The sequence below is a fragment of the Pteropus vampyrus genome, unplaced genomic scaffold, assembly GCF_000151845.1.
Source record: "Pteropus vampyrus isolate Shadow unplaced genomic scaffold, Pvam_2.0 Scaffold1, whole genome shotgun sequence".
Taxonomy (NCBI): Eukaryota; Metazoa; Chordata; class Mammalia; order Chiroptera; family Pteropodidae; genus Pteropus; species Pteropus vampyrus.
Window position 1 is genome coordinate 3,863,638 of NW_011888782.1, and position 17,736 is coordinate 3,881,373.

The following is a 17,736-nucleotide window of genomic DNA, read 5'->3' on the forward strand; positions in this document are numbered from 1 at the left end:
TGTGAACTTCACAAGTGTTTTCAGTACCCTTCCCTGCCACCGTGAGACAGGATGGCTAGAGTGGGCTGGAGTTGGGCATCTCCCTTCTTCCAGAACAGTCAGGGTCTAATAATATACTCCAGCAGGTTACTCTCTGGTTAACTTGCCTCCCCCTACTCCCATCCGTCTTCAGGACAGGCCCTGTTAAGGACAGAGTTCTCTGGCATATTTCAAATGGCTCCTATTCTCATCCCTCTGCTGGAAGCATGAAGGGAGTGTTCTCTAATATTTACTGTGAGCGCCCGGTAGAGCTCCTGGATAATACTGGGTGCGGAGGCCCTCCCTATGACTGGGTCCCCTGGCGTTTTTAACTCTCAAGAGTTGTCCATACTGAACCTCCAGCAATTCATCAATTATAGTTCAGGTTTTCCTATCCTAGCATTGATTCTTGAGGCAGTTTCTACTTATGAGTCTGCTCTCATTGAATCTTGAGGCAGTTTCTACTTATGAGTCCGCTCTCGTTAAACAATGGCTCCCTGTATTTGCCTGTGTCTCTCCAATCTGGGGGCGGTGGTTTGCCCTGTGTTCTCCCTTCTTTTATAGATCCTCAAGAAAATTTTTTTATCTGTTCGGCTTTTTACTTGTGTTAGGATTAAATGGTGACTTCCAAGTTTCTTACATGTGGAACTGGAAATGGAATTCTCTTCTGTGTCTATTTTTAAGCAGTGAGAAAACTGCCCAGAAGGTACCCGTGTAACTTCCTTTCACTTCTCATTGGCCTGTCTTATGTCACTTGCTATGCCTAAATCAACCACTTGATTACCCCTGGAGGTGAGAATGGGATTATCTTCCAGTGAGTGAAGTTGGGGATAAGATACCTGAACAAAATCAGAGCTCGGCCCAGTAGAAGAAAGGGGAAAATGAACGAACACTAAGTAAGCGGCCAAAGTTTCTGCCATATTGGTGGCTTTTATATAGCCTCTGATTGTCTCTTTCCAGGTATTTGAGTTTTCTAGACAATGTGGTATGAGGTAAGTATAAGAACAAACAAGACACCTAGAGAACAAATTCAAATCAATTTTGTTACTACCTACTGAAAAGAAAAACATAACAAAAGATAAAGGAACATTAACTGAAATCTAAGCTGAAATCTGCTGAAGCATGCCCCTCCGCCCCACATGCTGTGAAATAACCTAAGTTTAAGTGACGTAATTCATAAAGAAATAGAATAGTTCACGGAGTTGTCAAAGTAAAATATAAAGAAAAGAAATAGTCTTAAGAGATCATCTAATTCAATTACCTCATTTTACAAATGAGAAAAGCAAGGCTCAGAGATGCTAAACCACTGAAGGACACATAGACTAGAATCTAGTTTGCCTGACTCATAGGTCAGGGTTCTTTTGCTATTACACTTTGGACCACTACATTCTCTCACAGTTTAAACAAGCAACAATGAGGTAGCAATCATTCTTTATGTACATGTGTTTATTCATAAACATCTGGACATATGCTGCATCTTAGAAAATAACATTAAAAAAAAATCACAGCAGTAACAATGGATTCATTCCCCTTCTATAACTGTATTACTAAGGTCCTACTTCAGAAAAATTTTCTACAGCATGACGATTTAATGTTCTTTTTCATAGTCCTCTATTTGGATTAATCACAACTAGGTGATAAAGGTACAAAGTCTGGGAAGAAGTGAGATTTTCATTTCTTAGAAAAGAATCACATAAAATAGGAGAAACAGGAAAATCTATTAAAAGATAAATTATCTGAACACAAAAATATCATACTGTATCAGACTATACATATAACTGTAAGATTTACACATTTAAACCAATTATTAAATTTATTTATGGCTAGTAAAAAAGGAAGATATATCTAACAAATGACTTCATTAATTATACTATTTGATGAAACTTATTTTGGGGACTAAATAAGTGCCTTGGAGTGACAGGAGAATTGACTCCATTTATAAACAAATACCTTAAACAAAGCTACTCAAACAACCTAAAATTAATATGGAAAGGCAAAGATATTAGAGTAGTCAAGGCAATTTTGAAAGAAAAGGAGTCTTACACTGCAATTTCAAGAATTACTTTAAAGTTGTAGTAATCAAAGCAGTGCAGTATGAGGAAAAAAAGACATACCCATAGTAAAGAGTCCATAAATAAATGCATGCAAATATGATCAACTGACTTTTGACAAAAGTACAAAAGCAATTAAATGGAGATATAATCTTTTCAATAAATGGTCCTAGACAGCCACATGCCAAAAAATAAACACTGATCTATATTAACACCTACTACAAAAATTAAATCAAGAGATTATAGGCCCAATTGCCAAATGCAGTATTTTAAAACTTACAGAAGAAAATAATATGTCGATTAGGCAGAGTTCTTGGATATAACACCAAAAGCACAAACTATGAAGTTAATAAATTAAACTTTATCAAAATGAAAAATATTTGCTCTCAGGAAGTCACAGTTAAGAGGATAAAAATTCAAGGCATACACTGGAGAAAACATTTGCAAATCACATATATGACAGAAAAGTTGCATTCATAATAAAGAACTCTAAAAACTGAAAAATAAGAAAACAGCTCAACAAAATATGAGCAATTAAAATACATCTGAACTAAAAGTTTTGAAAAGCTTATCAAAATTTTGCAGAAGACACAGGCTCTGACATGATAATTCTGTTAAGAACAGTAGCTTCCTTTGTTGGCTTGGCAAGTTTTGTTCTCCTGAACTAATGAAAATGAAAATGAAAATGAAAATGAAAAGGTCACCTGAAAACTGAAAAAGAAAGCTACTCACCCTTGCACCCATGCCCTTCCCCCAACCACCAATTTGGGTCTACAAAAGAATGAAGAATAAAAATAGAAATTTTATTATCAGAAACTTATGTAAGGCAATCTTAAAAAACCAAAAACAAAAAAATTTATGTAATTGAGGTTTATGTAAACAAAATCCTACACTCTTCACAGCACATATTTATCTTCCAAACTAATGATAAAAACTTAACATAACAGCATTTTGTAACTGATATTTTTTCTCATATACAAAAATAAATATATTCTAAAATGATTTATTTTTTGAGCTTCTATAAGAGAACATGCTTCAGTAGGTAATATTCAAATCATTGATTCACTATAAAAACTACCAAAGGAAAAATGGTGCATTAGCAGTTTATATTTATGTAATTTACATGTTTCACACAATAAATAATTACATTAAGATATGAAAAATATATCTCGAGGTTTTGTCATTAATTTTATGGCAAATGTGTATTTACTTAGCAATTACTCTATTAATTAAATCATCCACTTTCACAGTAATCTAAAATTATGTAATTTAAATAAAATAGAAAATATTTTCTTTGTGAATTCATGATTTGGGATAGGACGAGACAATAAGTTTCCTTTCCTAAATCTGACTGGCTATTACAGGTACTTCAGCTTACACACAATTACTAATATATCAACTATTTAGACTTGTTTATATATAACACTGTTTTGGCAGCATAATCTGAAAAGTGAACCCCATGTTATCTAAAACTATACTCTTGGCTTATTAGGCAGTTCCTAACAATGGATGGCAGCTCACAGCATCCCATCTTTACCTGTGAGGGTCCCATTATTTCCTGCATTGCTTTCCTGCTACATGTTCAGCAATTCCGCAAACTTTACTTTTAGTTACTGATAATGATATACTTACAATACAACATAGCACGGTAAAGCTGCTTTCTAGAGTGTCAGTAACTCTAATAACTAATAACTTTATTAAATGCCTTTCCTAAAACCAACTTCTGTCCCCGAGCACTGAGGGCAAGATGGGATTCAGTTCCCTTGGCAGAGAATAGGGTAGAGCATGTCCCTTTAAGGTCAATGCCCTGAAGGACCATCAACAGAGTGCTGCAAATCATCAAGTTATTATTTCATAAAAGAACACTGCCTTTGTCCACAAGCATTTCATGTGCACTTGATTTTTTATTTTTTAATTTTTTAAAAAGAATTAACCCTTCCTGTCAAAGTGATTTGAATTGTCTAATACAAGTCCTGATGAGGATGCAAGGCAAATGACCTTGGTAAGAAGTCAGGTTAGCTTAATTGCACTTGGGAAACTGACAAATTGAATGCTCCTATCCACCAAAAGCAAAACCAAAACATACCCTACACACAAACAAAAACAAAAGTACCCACACACAACATAGCCAAACACTTTTAAATTATAAAGTTGCTGAAGCCAGGGACTATGTTTTGTTTTTATGCATTCACTTCTAACACTTTTTAAAGAGCTAATACTTACCATATACTGGAGTATAAATACAAAGAATAATTCAAACATAAAAAATAATTTAAAATTGTTAAAAATTAAATTAAAAATAATTTAATCTCTAGAGTTAAAGTTATGAACATAACACAAGTCAGTTAATATGAGTGTTATAAAGGAGAAGTTCAGAGTGCTATGGGCATCTATTAGGCTGACATGGGGAGCACACCTGAGGGGCCAGAAAAGGTGTTCCAGAAAAAGAGATATTTAAGTCTTGTATTAGTTTTCTATTGCTGCATAACAAATTACCACAAGTTTAGCAGCTTAAAACAACAGTCATTTATTAGTTCACAGTTCTGTAGGGCAGAGGTCCATGCAAGGTGCTGGCCAGGTTCTCTGCTCAGGGTTTCTCATAAAGCTGAAGTCAAGGTGTCAATGGGGTGCGTTCTCATCAAGAGGCCTGACTAGGAAGAATCCCCTTCTAGGCTCATTCAGGCAAAATTCAGTTCCTTGTGGTTATTTGACTGAGGTTCCAGTTTTCCTTCTTGACTGTCCACCAGAAGTTGCCCACTGTTCCTACACAGTGCCCACAGTCCTTGCAATGTGATCCCCCATCTTTAAAATCCGCAAAAGACAGTCTACCCCACATCAAATCCCTTACTCCCTTTGTTTCCAACTCTGGAGCCAGACTTAAAGAGTTCATGTAATTAGGTCAAGTCCACATAGCTAATCTCATCTTCCTATAATCAACTTCAAGAGATTATCGATGATATATACACCAGGGGGTGAGAATCCCGTGGACCATAGAGTTCTGCCTACCATAAGCTGCAGCCTAAAGAATGAACAGAAGCTGAAGGTAAGGTAAAGGAAGCTGGAGACAATGTAGGCACAACTGATATGCTGAGTCATGAAAGAGCATGGAAGAGCAGGGATAAAAAAGTATGGACAACTGGTTTCCCCATTACCCAGCACAGCAACATATTTGTCAAGGGAATGAACCAACACACCAAATTATACCAAATGGAGATAGCGAGTATTTACTAAGAGCTATATACTTACACCAAACAAGAGAAAAGCTAAGAAATTCCTTGTACGACTAAGCCACTAGGCAGAATTGAGGGGTGACAACATAAACGGAAAACTAACTGGACATTAAGAAAACTGGGCTCTTATTCCTATATTTGCTTAATGGAAGTGACCAAATGAAATAAACTCCAAGGGCTTTAGTTTTATCTATGACAGAGATAATTTAGCTACTTGATCTCTAAGATCTTTACCTAACTATTCTAAAAAATGGAAGCCATGATTCTTACCGTGGGGCAAATTCTATTCAAAAAGCTTAGAAAGTAAGAAAACAATCTAATAATAATTTTAAAAAACTAGCAAAAACACTAGAGAAGACTTTTCACCAAAGACATACAGATTGCCAAGGAGAACAAGAAAAGTTGCTCATCATCATCAGTTATCACAGAAATGCAAAGGAAAACCACAATGAGATATACATCTATTAGAATGTTCAACATGAGAAAAGACTAAGCATACCAAATATTGGTGAAGATGTGGAAAAACTGGAATTCTCTTATTGTTAGTAGGAATGTATAATGGTACAACCAGTTTGGAAACAGCTGCAGTTTCTTAAAATGTTAAACATACACCTACTGTGTGTTCTGACCACTCCACCACTATATATTTACCAAGAAAAAGGAAACCGTCTGTTCATATAACAACATCTACACAAATGCTCATAGTAGGTTTATTTGTAATAGATGAAAAAGGAAAACAACTCAAATGTCTATTAACAGGTAGGTGAATTAAAAAAACAAATTGTATATTATCGATACAATGGAATACTTACTCAGAAACATAAAGGAATTAACTATTAATACATGCCACGACATGGATGCAGCTCAAAATGATTATGGTGTGTGAAAACAAAGCTAGACAAAAGATGCGCATATTGTATAATTCCATTTATATAAAGCTCCGGAAAATAAATTATCTATCGTGACACAAAGCAGATCAGAGGTTAGGGGCAAATGGAATCTAACTATCTGGATTGTGGTGATAGTTCCATAGTTATATACATATGTCAAAACTTACAAAACTGTAAGTTTAAATATATGCAATTTACTGTATGTCCATTATACCTCAATAAAACAAAAATTGGCTGAAGTGCTAAGACCTATGAGATTAATTAATAATTTCAGATCAATTAATAACCTCAGCTCAGTCTGAAATTTAGAACTTTATGACATTTTTGCCATACTAAATAACTATCATTTTAATTTTTATGTAAGTATAAAAATCACAGGGATTATTTTTAAGTATACGAGATACTTGATTTCTATAAAAATACCATCTATTTACCTACCAATTTATATATAAATGTCCACTAAAACAAATAACTTAGGGGATATTTAGTCTCCTTGAGTTGATAAATATATTTAATAATCATAATAAATACAAAATTCTAAAATTTTTGCTTGTCCAGTGAAGCAGAATGTTTACTTGGTGAAAAGATCCCATTTATTGTCAATTAGCAAGATTAAAAATAATCCAAATACCCTTTAAGGGAATGGTTAAATCGTTATAAACACATAATGTAAAACTATATGACTATACAAAAGAATGAATAAGCTCTCTATATACTAATATGAACTGATTCCCAAAATATATTGGGGATGAAAAAAAGATGCAGAACACGTAATGCTAAATAAGCAACAAGATGAATGTAATAAAAAATAAGTCACCATCAGTTTCTAGCTACAAAAACAGCTGGTTCCAAATTCATAGATATGGACCAACAGAATGGCGGTTACCAGAGGGGAAAGGGGCTGAGGGGGAGAAGGTAAAGGGGGTCAAATACAAGGTGACATAAGGAGATTAGACTTCAATGAGGAGTACACAATATAGAGTATATGGATGTTGTATTATAAAATTGTACACCTGAAATTTATGTTATTAGCCAATGTTACCCCCAATAAATTTAATTAAAAACAAAAACAAAAACAAAAACAAAAACCTAGTTGGTTTCATCAGACAGTATGTTCTCTGTTTTAGGACCACCATAATACCCAGAACTCATTTATGGACCTTGGGAGAAATGTGAACATTGGTGAAGAAAATTTAAAAAATCTGAGGCTAGAATCTAGAAGCATTAGCAAGAATAGAAGAGACCTGCAGTTTCTAGACATGGAAAAACTATCAGAGAATTCTCTTCTGAGTGGAAGCTGAATTGGTTCTCTCTTCTTCACTGGTCCTTTCAACTTCATGTTATGCTAGCAGTAGCTGAGTGGGTACACTTGAGATGGGGCTGCAGGGTTGTGGGCTCCAATACCAATTTCTGTTGGTAGCTCAGAAGACCATATACATACATACGATTTTAGGAAAGGCAGTACACATCATCTCAGATAACTGAAGAAGTTTTAAGAGTTGAGCAAGGAACATTATACTGCAAGCCAGCAGAAGCAACATGTAGTCGTGAGAAAGATTTGTTAAAGATCAGAGTACTTCTTGCTAAGTTCCAGAAAAGACTAGAGAACACTGGGAAGGGTGGGGGTGGGTGGAATTCACACAACCTGTGTAAATTTAGGGTTTACTACTTTGTGTTAACTGCCCACGATATTATTACAATAAAATTAATATTATTAATATTAAAATATGACAATAATGAAAATAATCTGCTTGTGTGATATACATGTATATACATGTGCATGTATCTATTTGCCGAGCACTTCATCTGAAAAAATAAAATCAACATTGTTTCAATGATTCCAGTATTTTTGAAAGCTTAAAATGTTAATAATTTGGAAGACTACATTAGCAAAGCCAATCTCAAAATATTTTGAACGAAGTACATCTAAATTCAGAAGCCAGTAAGTAAAATATACAAGGCAGCATTTTAAAAAATATTAAGTTATATAATACAGGCAGGATCTACTTACTGGCTCTTAAGTCAACTCTTTTGAGCTAAAAAAGGATCACTCAATCTAAGTCTTTCTGTTTTAAAAACTAAAAACAGCATTGGCTGGATTATAATTACCTCCAGTTTGATACTATTTTGAATAACATTTTTATCCAGCCATAATATATGGCACTAAGGCAGGCTTGTGTTTACTCATTTGCAATGCTAACAGCACTTGGCATCATGAAAATTAGAGTCACATTTGTACTATAGTTTAAAAGGTAGACATCCACAGAACATGGACATAACTTTTAGAAGGAAAAATCTATTTTTAAATCATTATTGCTTTATGGCAGGTAGGCAAGCGAATGAAATTTCATCTGTATTTGTAGCCACTCCCCAGTGCTAGCATCACCGCCTCAGCTCTACCTCAAATCATCAGGCATTAGATTTCATGGGAGCATAGGTCCCTGGTGCCAAAAGGTGTGAGAACCACTGCTTTATGGCACTAATTAGCAAAAGAAAAAATATTTCCTTCTCTCTAGTTTACTTTTTTATTTCCCAAGTTATCATCAAGTGTGACATGAGTTCAAATTCCTGTTCTGCTATACTTACTGGTCCTGGAGACATTGAACCTTTCTGAATTTCAGTTTTGTCACCTATGGTAGAATGGAAACGTTAACTTACCAAGTTTACAAGATTCTTTTGTGAGATAAATCAAGTAACATAAAAAGGTTCAAGCATATCACTGTCTCTAAAATAAAATTAACAATTAATTAACACCAATTTCTATCATTGTAGATAGAGAAAAATAATTTCTACTTGTAGAAAATAATTTTCATATAAAGTCAGATCTTTACTCTGAAATGTTATTAATATTTCACTTTAAATTATTTGGGCTCCACAACGTAGCATTAAGTTCTAATAAATCCTAGGGAAAGGCATATTATTGTCATCATCATCATCACTATTATTACTATTATTATTTCGGTCACATAAATCTAGAAATACAAATGAAACCTTCTGGGCAAAAGCAGGAGGTCATTCAAGCTCACTTGGACTTTTTGAGAGCATCCTAAATTTGGGGTGAGACAACACCCTGAAAGCCATTAATGTAACCCCACACATTTTACAACAAAAGAAAACTGAGTCTTGAAGAAGTTAAATGGATGTGCTCAAGCAGTATAGCTGATAAGGCTAAGAAGATAAAAGTACTTAGGTCTTTCAAGTTATATTTCAATTGTTCTTTTTACTATATACACCACTCTACCTTAAAATTTTTTTTTGACTTTCACGTGCTTGATTTACAGTGCTTCTTCCACATATGAGTGACTTTTATTTTTCCAAAAATTTGCTATTTAAAATGTTTACATGTTATCAAAAATCTTCTGTTAGGTGGCCTATCCAAACAACTATTTCCCCTCTATTCTTTCCTATGAAAATGCTGATTTTCTCCAGATATGGAGTATAATAATTGATCATAAGCCTCTATTCTCATCCCAGAGTTTGAGCTAGACAATGAACAATGACTGATCTAAGTAAAAAGCTAATTCTCATTCTACCTTTGCTGGTGGATTGGTTTAGAGTACGCTTGTAGCCAAGAGAACCTCAGAAGAAGTTTTGTGGGGATTCTGGAAAAGATGCTTTTGCTTGATTAAAAAAAGAAAGGAAATGTGAAGGGAGAGTCCACTTTCCACTTTCTTTGGTTTGTTACCAGTACAGGATGCAACAGCCATCTCTTTATCATGAGCAGGAAGCCAAGAGTCTCACAGAGAAGTTCACCCAGAGCTCTGACATTACTGTCTTAACCAACCCCTAAATCAGCTTGCTCTGGATGAAATTATTATATAAGCAAGAAACCAGTATTTAGCCAGGTAGTCTATCATTTGTGGCCGAAAGCCTCCAAATATAAAACTCCAGTATTTCCTAGTGAAATCACCTTACCTAGCTTCTACAATAGGTTTCCTTCTCAGACCAAATAATATGAAGGCATAATATTTTACGGTTCTGTTAAAAATCAATTAGGTGTGTTACTAAGATGGATGCTATTTAGTGGTCCATGGTATTCAAAACTTCAGGATATGACTGAAGAAACTAATCTAAAATAGTAACAGTGTTTATTTAACAGTATAAAAACAAATCTGAACACTTAACCCGCTCTAAAAATTTATTAAAAATGTAAGTTAAAAAAAAAGTCAGATGTTATTCCGAAATACATATTTAAACAAATTTATTTTCGAAAATATCACAACTGTCACAATGACATAAAGCTTAAAAATATTTTATTACCTATCAAGAGTCAATGGATTTTAAATGACAAAACACTATAAGTTTTATCACACACATACATACTCTTATACCTCTTAAAACCTCACGTGATTCTTTATCACAGAGGACAAAAAGAAAAAAGAAAAAAATTTACCATCTTAAATTAGAATGGCCAAAGATTTAACAAATATTACTCTCAACTACTGAGTGACAAGAGAAAAAACCTAAAAGCAACCATAAAAAAAATTTGTCAAAAACCCATGAATCACTGAAGGCAATGGAAGAGTCACCCTCAAGAAGGGCCTCCTGGTCTGAAGTACAGCACTGACCTAGCTTTTGGTTTTACACCAAGTTTTGGAGGAAGGGACAAGCTAGGAGATATTTTAAAATAGTGGTTAAAAGTGAGTAAAGAAAGGACTCTGCAAGCAGAGGCTAAAATTCATAAAAGTTATGTGGAGAGGTCATACACTAGTTACACATACATAATAGCTACCAAGGACATCACAGCAGAATAAACTGATGCTCAAAAATGATTCTGAATAAGTTTTTTAAAACTTAGGATAAGTTGATTAACATAACAGAAAAGCAGTGTTAGCTATGACAAGACCTTGTAACAACGGAGAAATTAACCATGGTAAGTAGGAGTACAGTTCAAACTTTCTCATCAAGATTTGTTACTACTATTAAAAAAAAAAAAAAAAAAAAGAACTAGAGTTAAACAGAAAGCTCTTTTCCTTTTTTTATAAGTCTACACCTATAACTATTTTCTGTCCTAAGAAAAGGAGACTCTCCAGACATCCTAACTAGGTAAAGTGACCAGGCTTCATTTAAACTAAAAAGTAAATCCTGAATTAGGTGCACAAATATAAACTTAAAGGCAACTCACTTAAAAAGGTTTAAGAGTACCAAAAAAAAGTAATGATAACATTTTGATCACTACCCAATGTCACAACAAACCATTTTAGCTAAAGATTCACATCTATTTGAATAATCCAACTTTAAAAACTAAAAACTTTTTTATATCTACTTAACATTATGTGGTCACAGTAATATTATATGAAAGAATGGAGGAAAGATGAGAGTTCGTGATGAGCTTAAGGGTAAGGCTTTCTTAGAATTACCAATCATTTCTAGGTCATCTGTTTTAGTGTTGCTATAGTGACTATGAATCATGACCTCTCCCCACCCTCCATAATTCAGAGGACTAAACTATTAAATATGTACTGAAAACATGTGTTTCCAATAAAAATATATACATTAATAAATTTGATCATGTTATAGTAAATTATATTACCCTCAGCCTCAATTTAGTAACTAAAGAAACTACTGGCTACTGGAAAACGTACAGAGAGGAAATTATCTATATACCCACTCTTTCCAAAATTGTACCTCATGTCAACCCTAAATATTTAATCCACTACATCTTTTCAAACAATATGTCTTTCTTTACTGATTCAGATGAGTCTTTGTGTATGACACTTACCGGGATTATTAAAGGAAAGCAAATCTGATCTCATAATCAAATTAGATATATTATAAACTTAATAGAAATGTCTTTTGAGTTCATAAAAAAGAATGCTCATCTTAAATGGACACAAGTAATTAACAGTGAAGTAGCAAAATGTCTGCAATTTACTTTCAAATGGGATTCAGCAGAATGAAAAGAAAAAAATATGTAAAATCTGTGTAAATATGAGAAAGCAACTGTTGCAAAATGTTAACAACGCTGGCTCTAAGTGGAGAGTATATGGGTATTCAGAGTATTTTTTTCAACTTTTCTGTGAAAAGTTTCACAGTAAAAAGCCAGAGAAACAAAGGATCCTCACTGGCTCCTAGTTCTCTTGAATATTTGTCCAGTCACTTCTTTTTTTGCCTCAAGTCCCTTCCTTTAAAACAACCGTTAGAAATTGTGTTATGTCTTTTTAACAAAAATCATAACTCTAGGAAAGAGATTTTAAAAGTAGGCTTAAAGACTGGTATCAGTGAATTCTGTTACCTGAAAGTTAACATCTTCTTTCTTAAATATTAGTGCTCGAACTTCATCAGGATCTCCATTAAATATAGCTTGCACCAGTGATGGCTAAAATATAAGAGAGTAATAAAAACATTAATTACAGCACATGGATATTTTAAAGATATTTCTATGTAAGTTTTAAATCTAAAAATTTTCTTCCCTATAGCAAGAATAACCATTTGGATTTTGATATTAACCAAAAGTGTTGTGAAGTCAAATCATATGAAAATACAGGATTCTTTCTTGGGGAAAAAAGGTCTAATAAAAAAATTAATTCCGTATGACAAACACTAGGTGGTATAATAAACATAATCAGATTTTATTTTTTATGAGTGCATGCCGTATGTTTATATATGTGGTAAAAAGAAAGTTTCTGCTAAATACAAGTGTGACATCTCAACATCTACTTATGGGACACAACTTGTCAAACAGTTCCCAGGCATCACTAAGGCCCATGAAAGAAGGCTTCTTTGAAAAGTTCTGTTTGGGACATTAAAATAACTTGCATGGGTTAGCAAACATGTATAAAGATATAAACCCAAAGAAAGAAAAGCTGGCAATTGATGAAAATCACTACTATTCAAAGACCAAAAAATACTGTATACCTGAATAATATGAAGAGAAAAACACGTGCATGTCTAAATATAACAACTTCTTAATCAACGACACAGTGACTCTCTGATAAGGTATCATATTATACTAGTCAAACAAGAAGCCAATTGACAAGAGCATTAAAAATAAGGTTAAGAATAAAGTCTGATGATTTTTCCTATAAAAGTCTTGCATGTAAATACATAAAATTCATTGCAGAAAAGTCTGTGCCCCGGTGTTGCTGGCAGTAGTCAACCTTTCCTAAAACACAGAGTTCCTCATTCTTGTTACATCAATTTTTAAAACCACAAAATGAAAACAGAAACGTGGTTGCCATAACCATTATTCTCAAATTTTAAAAAAAGTCTTAAGAGATTAAGAGATAGCAACTAAAGTCTGAAATGTTACCTAAACATCCGAAAAAGTAAAAATCAGAAACGTGTGTTTTACACACAAGTAATGTTGCATCATATTTATACACATATATTGCTTTAAATTGGGTTTTTAATGTAACTACTGGAAACTAACTTATGTTTCTTCTTAAGGAATAAAATTTACCCTATTAGTTCAGTAGAATACAGTAAACATATAAACTCTCATATCTTACCAATACATTTCCAGGAGGTGGAGAATGTAGGCATTTATTTTCCTGTGGTGATTTAGAAATGAATGCAGGAGACTCATCTTCTACCTCCTCCAAAACAACAATACACACTCGACTCATTCGCTCTTTTAAAATACTAAATTCCAAGCTATGTGATAAAAGTCACAGTTGGAAGAACACAAGTAGTTTTTCCTCCTCTTCTGTACAACACTTAGAATCATTCTTTGAATAGCGTAGCTGGTTTTTTAAAGTTAATAAGTACCTCCGGAAAAACTGAAGTTTAAAGTTATGAATACATAACTCACAACTTCCTAAAAACAACTAAATTCTGTTACTTTCCGTTGGGTTACTGCAATACTTAAAAGAAATTTCACATCAACATGTCAATAACTAAAACTGAGTCCAGTACAAGCTAATTCAAAAATATTTTTCCCCTACCAAAATAGTCATATTGCTGTCTCACAGAAATTTACTTGCATAAAAAGAACATTGTTTTGGGTGATACCGTCACACCAGGCAGAATGAAATGAGACACAACTGCTGCGACAGAGATAATTACAGCTATACTCACTCTTGCCTACAAGGTCATAGAGTTACCAGTAGCTGGCTTGCTTATAATTGAAAATAACAAGTAAAATCCACTTCTAATTCGTCTTCATTTCTTCAGTTTTACTAGTTTAATGCAGATACTACCCAGAAAGAAAAAAAAAAAAGCAAATCTAGAGCTCAGCACAAATTCTTAAAATGCAGCTCAGAGGTTGACAATTCTTTCTGTGTTCGGGAAAGAAAAAAACAACAACACTGCATTAATAGCAAAGCTGCAGTACATTTACATGTAATGAGTCAGAACACAAGAGACAATAGGACTCTTGGTATTAGAATACAGCTTAATTAATCTAGATATTCCACATAATAGAAGAAACACAGATAGCTTTATTCCCATCGGTAGTATAAGCAAGGCAGAGCGTTCATTCTTTCTCCATCAGATAGTTGTCTGTGGCTGCTCCAGCAAAAGGGCACAGGCACCAGGCAGAAATGGTGTTAGCAGGGAATCCTAATAGAACAGGCAGGCCGCGAAGGAATTAGAAGGCATTTGAGCTCGAATTACTGCTTCGGGCTTTTCATTTAGAAAGAGAAAAAAAAAAAAAATCCAGTAGTTTATCATTCCAGTGTTTCCTTTGATCTCCACACGAATACAGCTTCCATTAAACAGTCTTCATTCAGATGAAAAAACAGCAGACTCTGCATCTTCTTTGAGTCAACTACTTTATTCAATCATCTGTGTCAATACAGTTTCCTTCCACTGTGAAAGCCGCTACACTTATCCTTTTCAGTAGATTTCAGATGCTTTCTTGTTCCTCAGATGATCTTGCAAAATGCCACTGACGCCTCCAAATGAGTAGGTCCTTAAAAAAATATCTACAGAACCTCAGGATCGGCCCCACAGAAACATTCCAACTGAGCAACAGTCTGAATAGCAAAGACTGCAGAACCGCAGGATGAAATGCCTAGTAATGCTCACATGTTACACTTACCAGAGAGCTGAGCTACTGCTCGGGATGTGACTTCCTCTAGCAGGAGAAAAAATAGTGCATTTGGACAGCCTTCACAATTAGAAGGTTCATGCCAGTTCTGTGACTAATCCAGAACAAAATGAAAAATTCTATAACTGAAAAATGAGTGCGCTTTTAACATTTTCCACTAAAAGCCACAAGGGAATCTGGGGTACTGCCTCTGCTGACTAACACTGGTTTGAGCAAGTAAACAATTCTAAACAGCTTAACTGCTTTCGTATGTTAGAGTATAGCAAATGTTTAACCATATAATGACAGCTGAACCCAGATAAGAGAATTAGAAATGAAGGAGAAATATTTTATGGTAATATAAAAACCATGAACCTAAGGTTTTATTCTTATTTTTTACCAAGATCATTTTAAAATCTACCAGATGTATGTTACCTTCAAGGATGCAAAGAAGTTTAAACAAAATAAATTTAAGATTTATTAACGAGTTCTAAGTTGTTGAATTTAATCAAATCATATTTTTAAAGGAAAAAAATTTCATAGTGTAGAAATTCTAACTCTAAAATTCTATGAGTCACTTGAATTTTCACTGAAGAAATTATTCTACCTTGACACTCAGAAATAGAATAAAGTCTTAAAATCTGTTAAACAGCTACATAAAACAAATGTTTAAAGTTCCTGGTACTATACATCAAAAAGGCATAGGGTAACACTAAGAAAGCAAAGAATCTTCCTCCCCTATAAAATTAAAATTCCCAAAACTATAAATATCAAAAACTACCAATTTATAGTTGGCTTCCTCCCTTTCTATGTTTACTCAACGATGGAGATATTTTCCAATAGAAAAATAACAAAGAAAATACCATGGCTCCCCTTCAATTTTTGTTCTTCTATCAACAAGCATTTTTATTAATAAACCTAAGTTTTTTGTGAACACTTATGATGTGCTACATGTACTTTCTCATTTAATACTCACAGTAACCTTACTACATTCCCATATTATAGAGGAAAAAACAAGACTCAGAAATTAAGTATTTTATCCAAATTCATGCAAATGAGTAAAGTTGTGCCTAATTTTAAACACATGCTCTTTCTAATCTATTCTGCTTCTATTGAGGGTATGTACACATACATTCTCAAGAGCTTTACAAACTATAATACTAGACTGTAAAAGTGATCTTAAAAGACAGATAACCTATAACGACTGTGAAGAGTTTGAGAAATGAAGGAATATACGATTTATTGCGACGATATTCTTAAACGAGTTTTTTTTAGATGAGTATTTCAGGGCTAATTTGACCTCCTCACACATCAAAGCCAGTTTACTTATAAAAACATAAGGAGGAAAAAACCCCAGCATGATATAGATTAACACAAGAATGCCAGAATTTAAGAACAAAAACCATTAAATATCAATCTATGAAAAAACTTGTAACCTTAATATAACTTACCAAGATACTAAAATATGCTAACAATTTACATAGTTGTATTTTAAAATATAAAAAAATGTTTTAAGGCCAAATTAAAGACATGGAAGTATTTTACATACAAAAATGATGTTAACTATCTCCACATGGCTAAATCAAAAATATTACCTTAATATCTGAAATACCTGAAAACGATACCACTATAGGAACAATAAACTATACTCTACTTTCTGGGTCCTCCCCCCCACCGCCCCCCCAAAATCCCGAAATTCCTCTTTATATGAACAATTTTAACTTGTTCCAAAGTATCCAGTGTATAAATACTTAGACATAAGCAGGTACGTCCAGTTTCTTGTTCTAGGTCAAATTCCATACTTAGGTCTTTCCCAACCAGAAAACAAGCTCCTTGAAGGCAGGGACTGTGTTATATTCATATTGTTTCCTTCCATGTTCTTCTACCTGTAAATAATTTCACTGCAACAAATTCTATTATGTCATAAGATTCTGGAATAGAGTGGCAAAATTATAAAACACAATAGGGGATTAATATATGTGTACACACACACACACTTTTATCAGAAAACACAAGAGGCATTAAGGTGCAACAAAATGAATTTTATACCTCTCGTAGGTGAAGGCGACAGGATATAAAACAATGATATGACAGCTAAACTAAGGGCTCAGGAGTCAGCCTACCTGGAGTTCAAATTCTGATTTCATTATTTATTAGCTGTGTCCATGGGCAAGCTACTTAAATTCCCTGAGCCTAAATTTCCTCACACTTATAAAGTAATAATAATAATCTCCTGAGATTTTTATCTAGGAGAAATACTGTAATAACATAGTGATAGAAAACAGGTTTTGCAGCTAAACTGCATGTATTGTAATCTAGTTTCCCACAGGTTAGTTAACCTCTCTGGTAATCATTCAACATCTATTAAAGAACATTAACACAATCTACTTTATAGTGCTATTCATAGTGAAGTTTAAATATGAAATAAGATTTTATTATTATGGATATTTAGGGTAGTTGAATGATATCCTTAATGAAACCAGTGAGCAAATAAAGGTCTAGTGACAACCTCCCTCAACTAGTGAGGTGATTCAAACTGGGGCTGGAGAAATCTCCACCCTTTCCAGCCCTCTCGA

General features: G+C 33.8%; 1 protein-coding gene across 1 annotated transcript in view; it reads right to left on the bottom strand.

Annotated features, from left to right (window-relative positions):
* Positions 1-15,379, bottom strand: part of ANKRD28 (ankyrin repeat domain 28) — a 99,192-nt gene extending 83,813 nt beyond the window's left edge. Inside the window, exons 1-2 of the mRNA XM_011354836.2 lie at positions 13,641-15,379; positions 12,425-12,508 (exon numbers count right to left, since the gene is read on the bottom strand). Of these exons, the coding sequence (XP_011353138.1) occupies positions 12,425-12,508; positions 13,641-13,757 (201 nt within the window). The 5' untranslated portion in view covers positions 13,758-15,379. The remainder of the gene's footprint in view (positions 1-12,424; positions 12,509-13,640) is intronic.
* Positions 15,380-17,736: the final 2,357 nt, after the last annotated feature.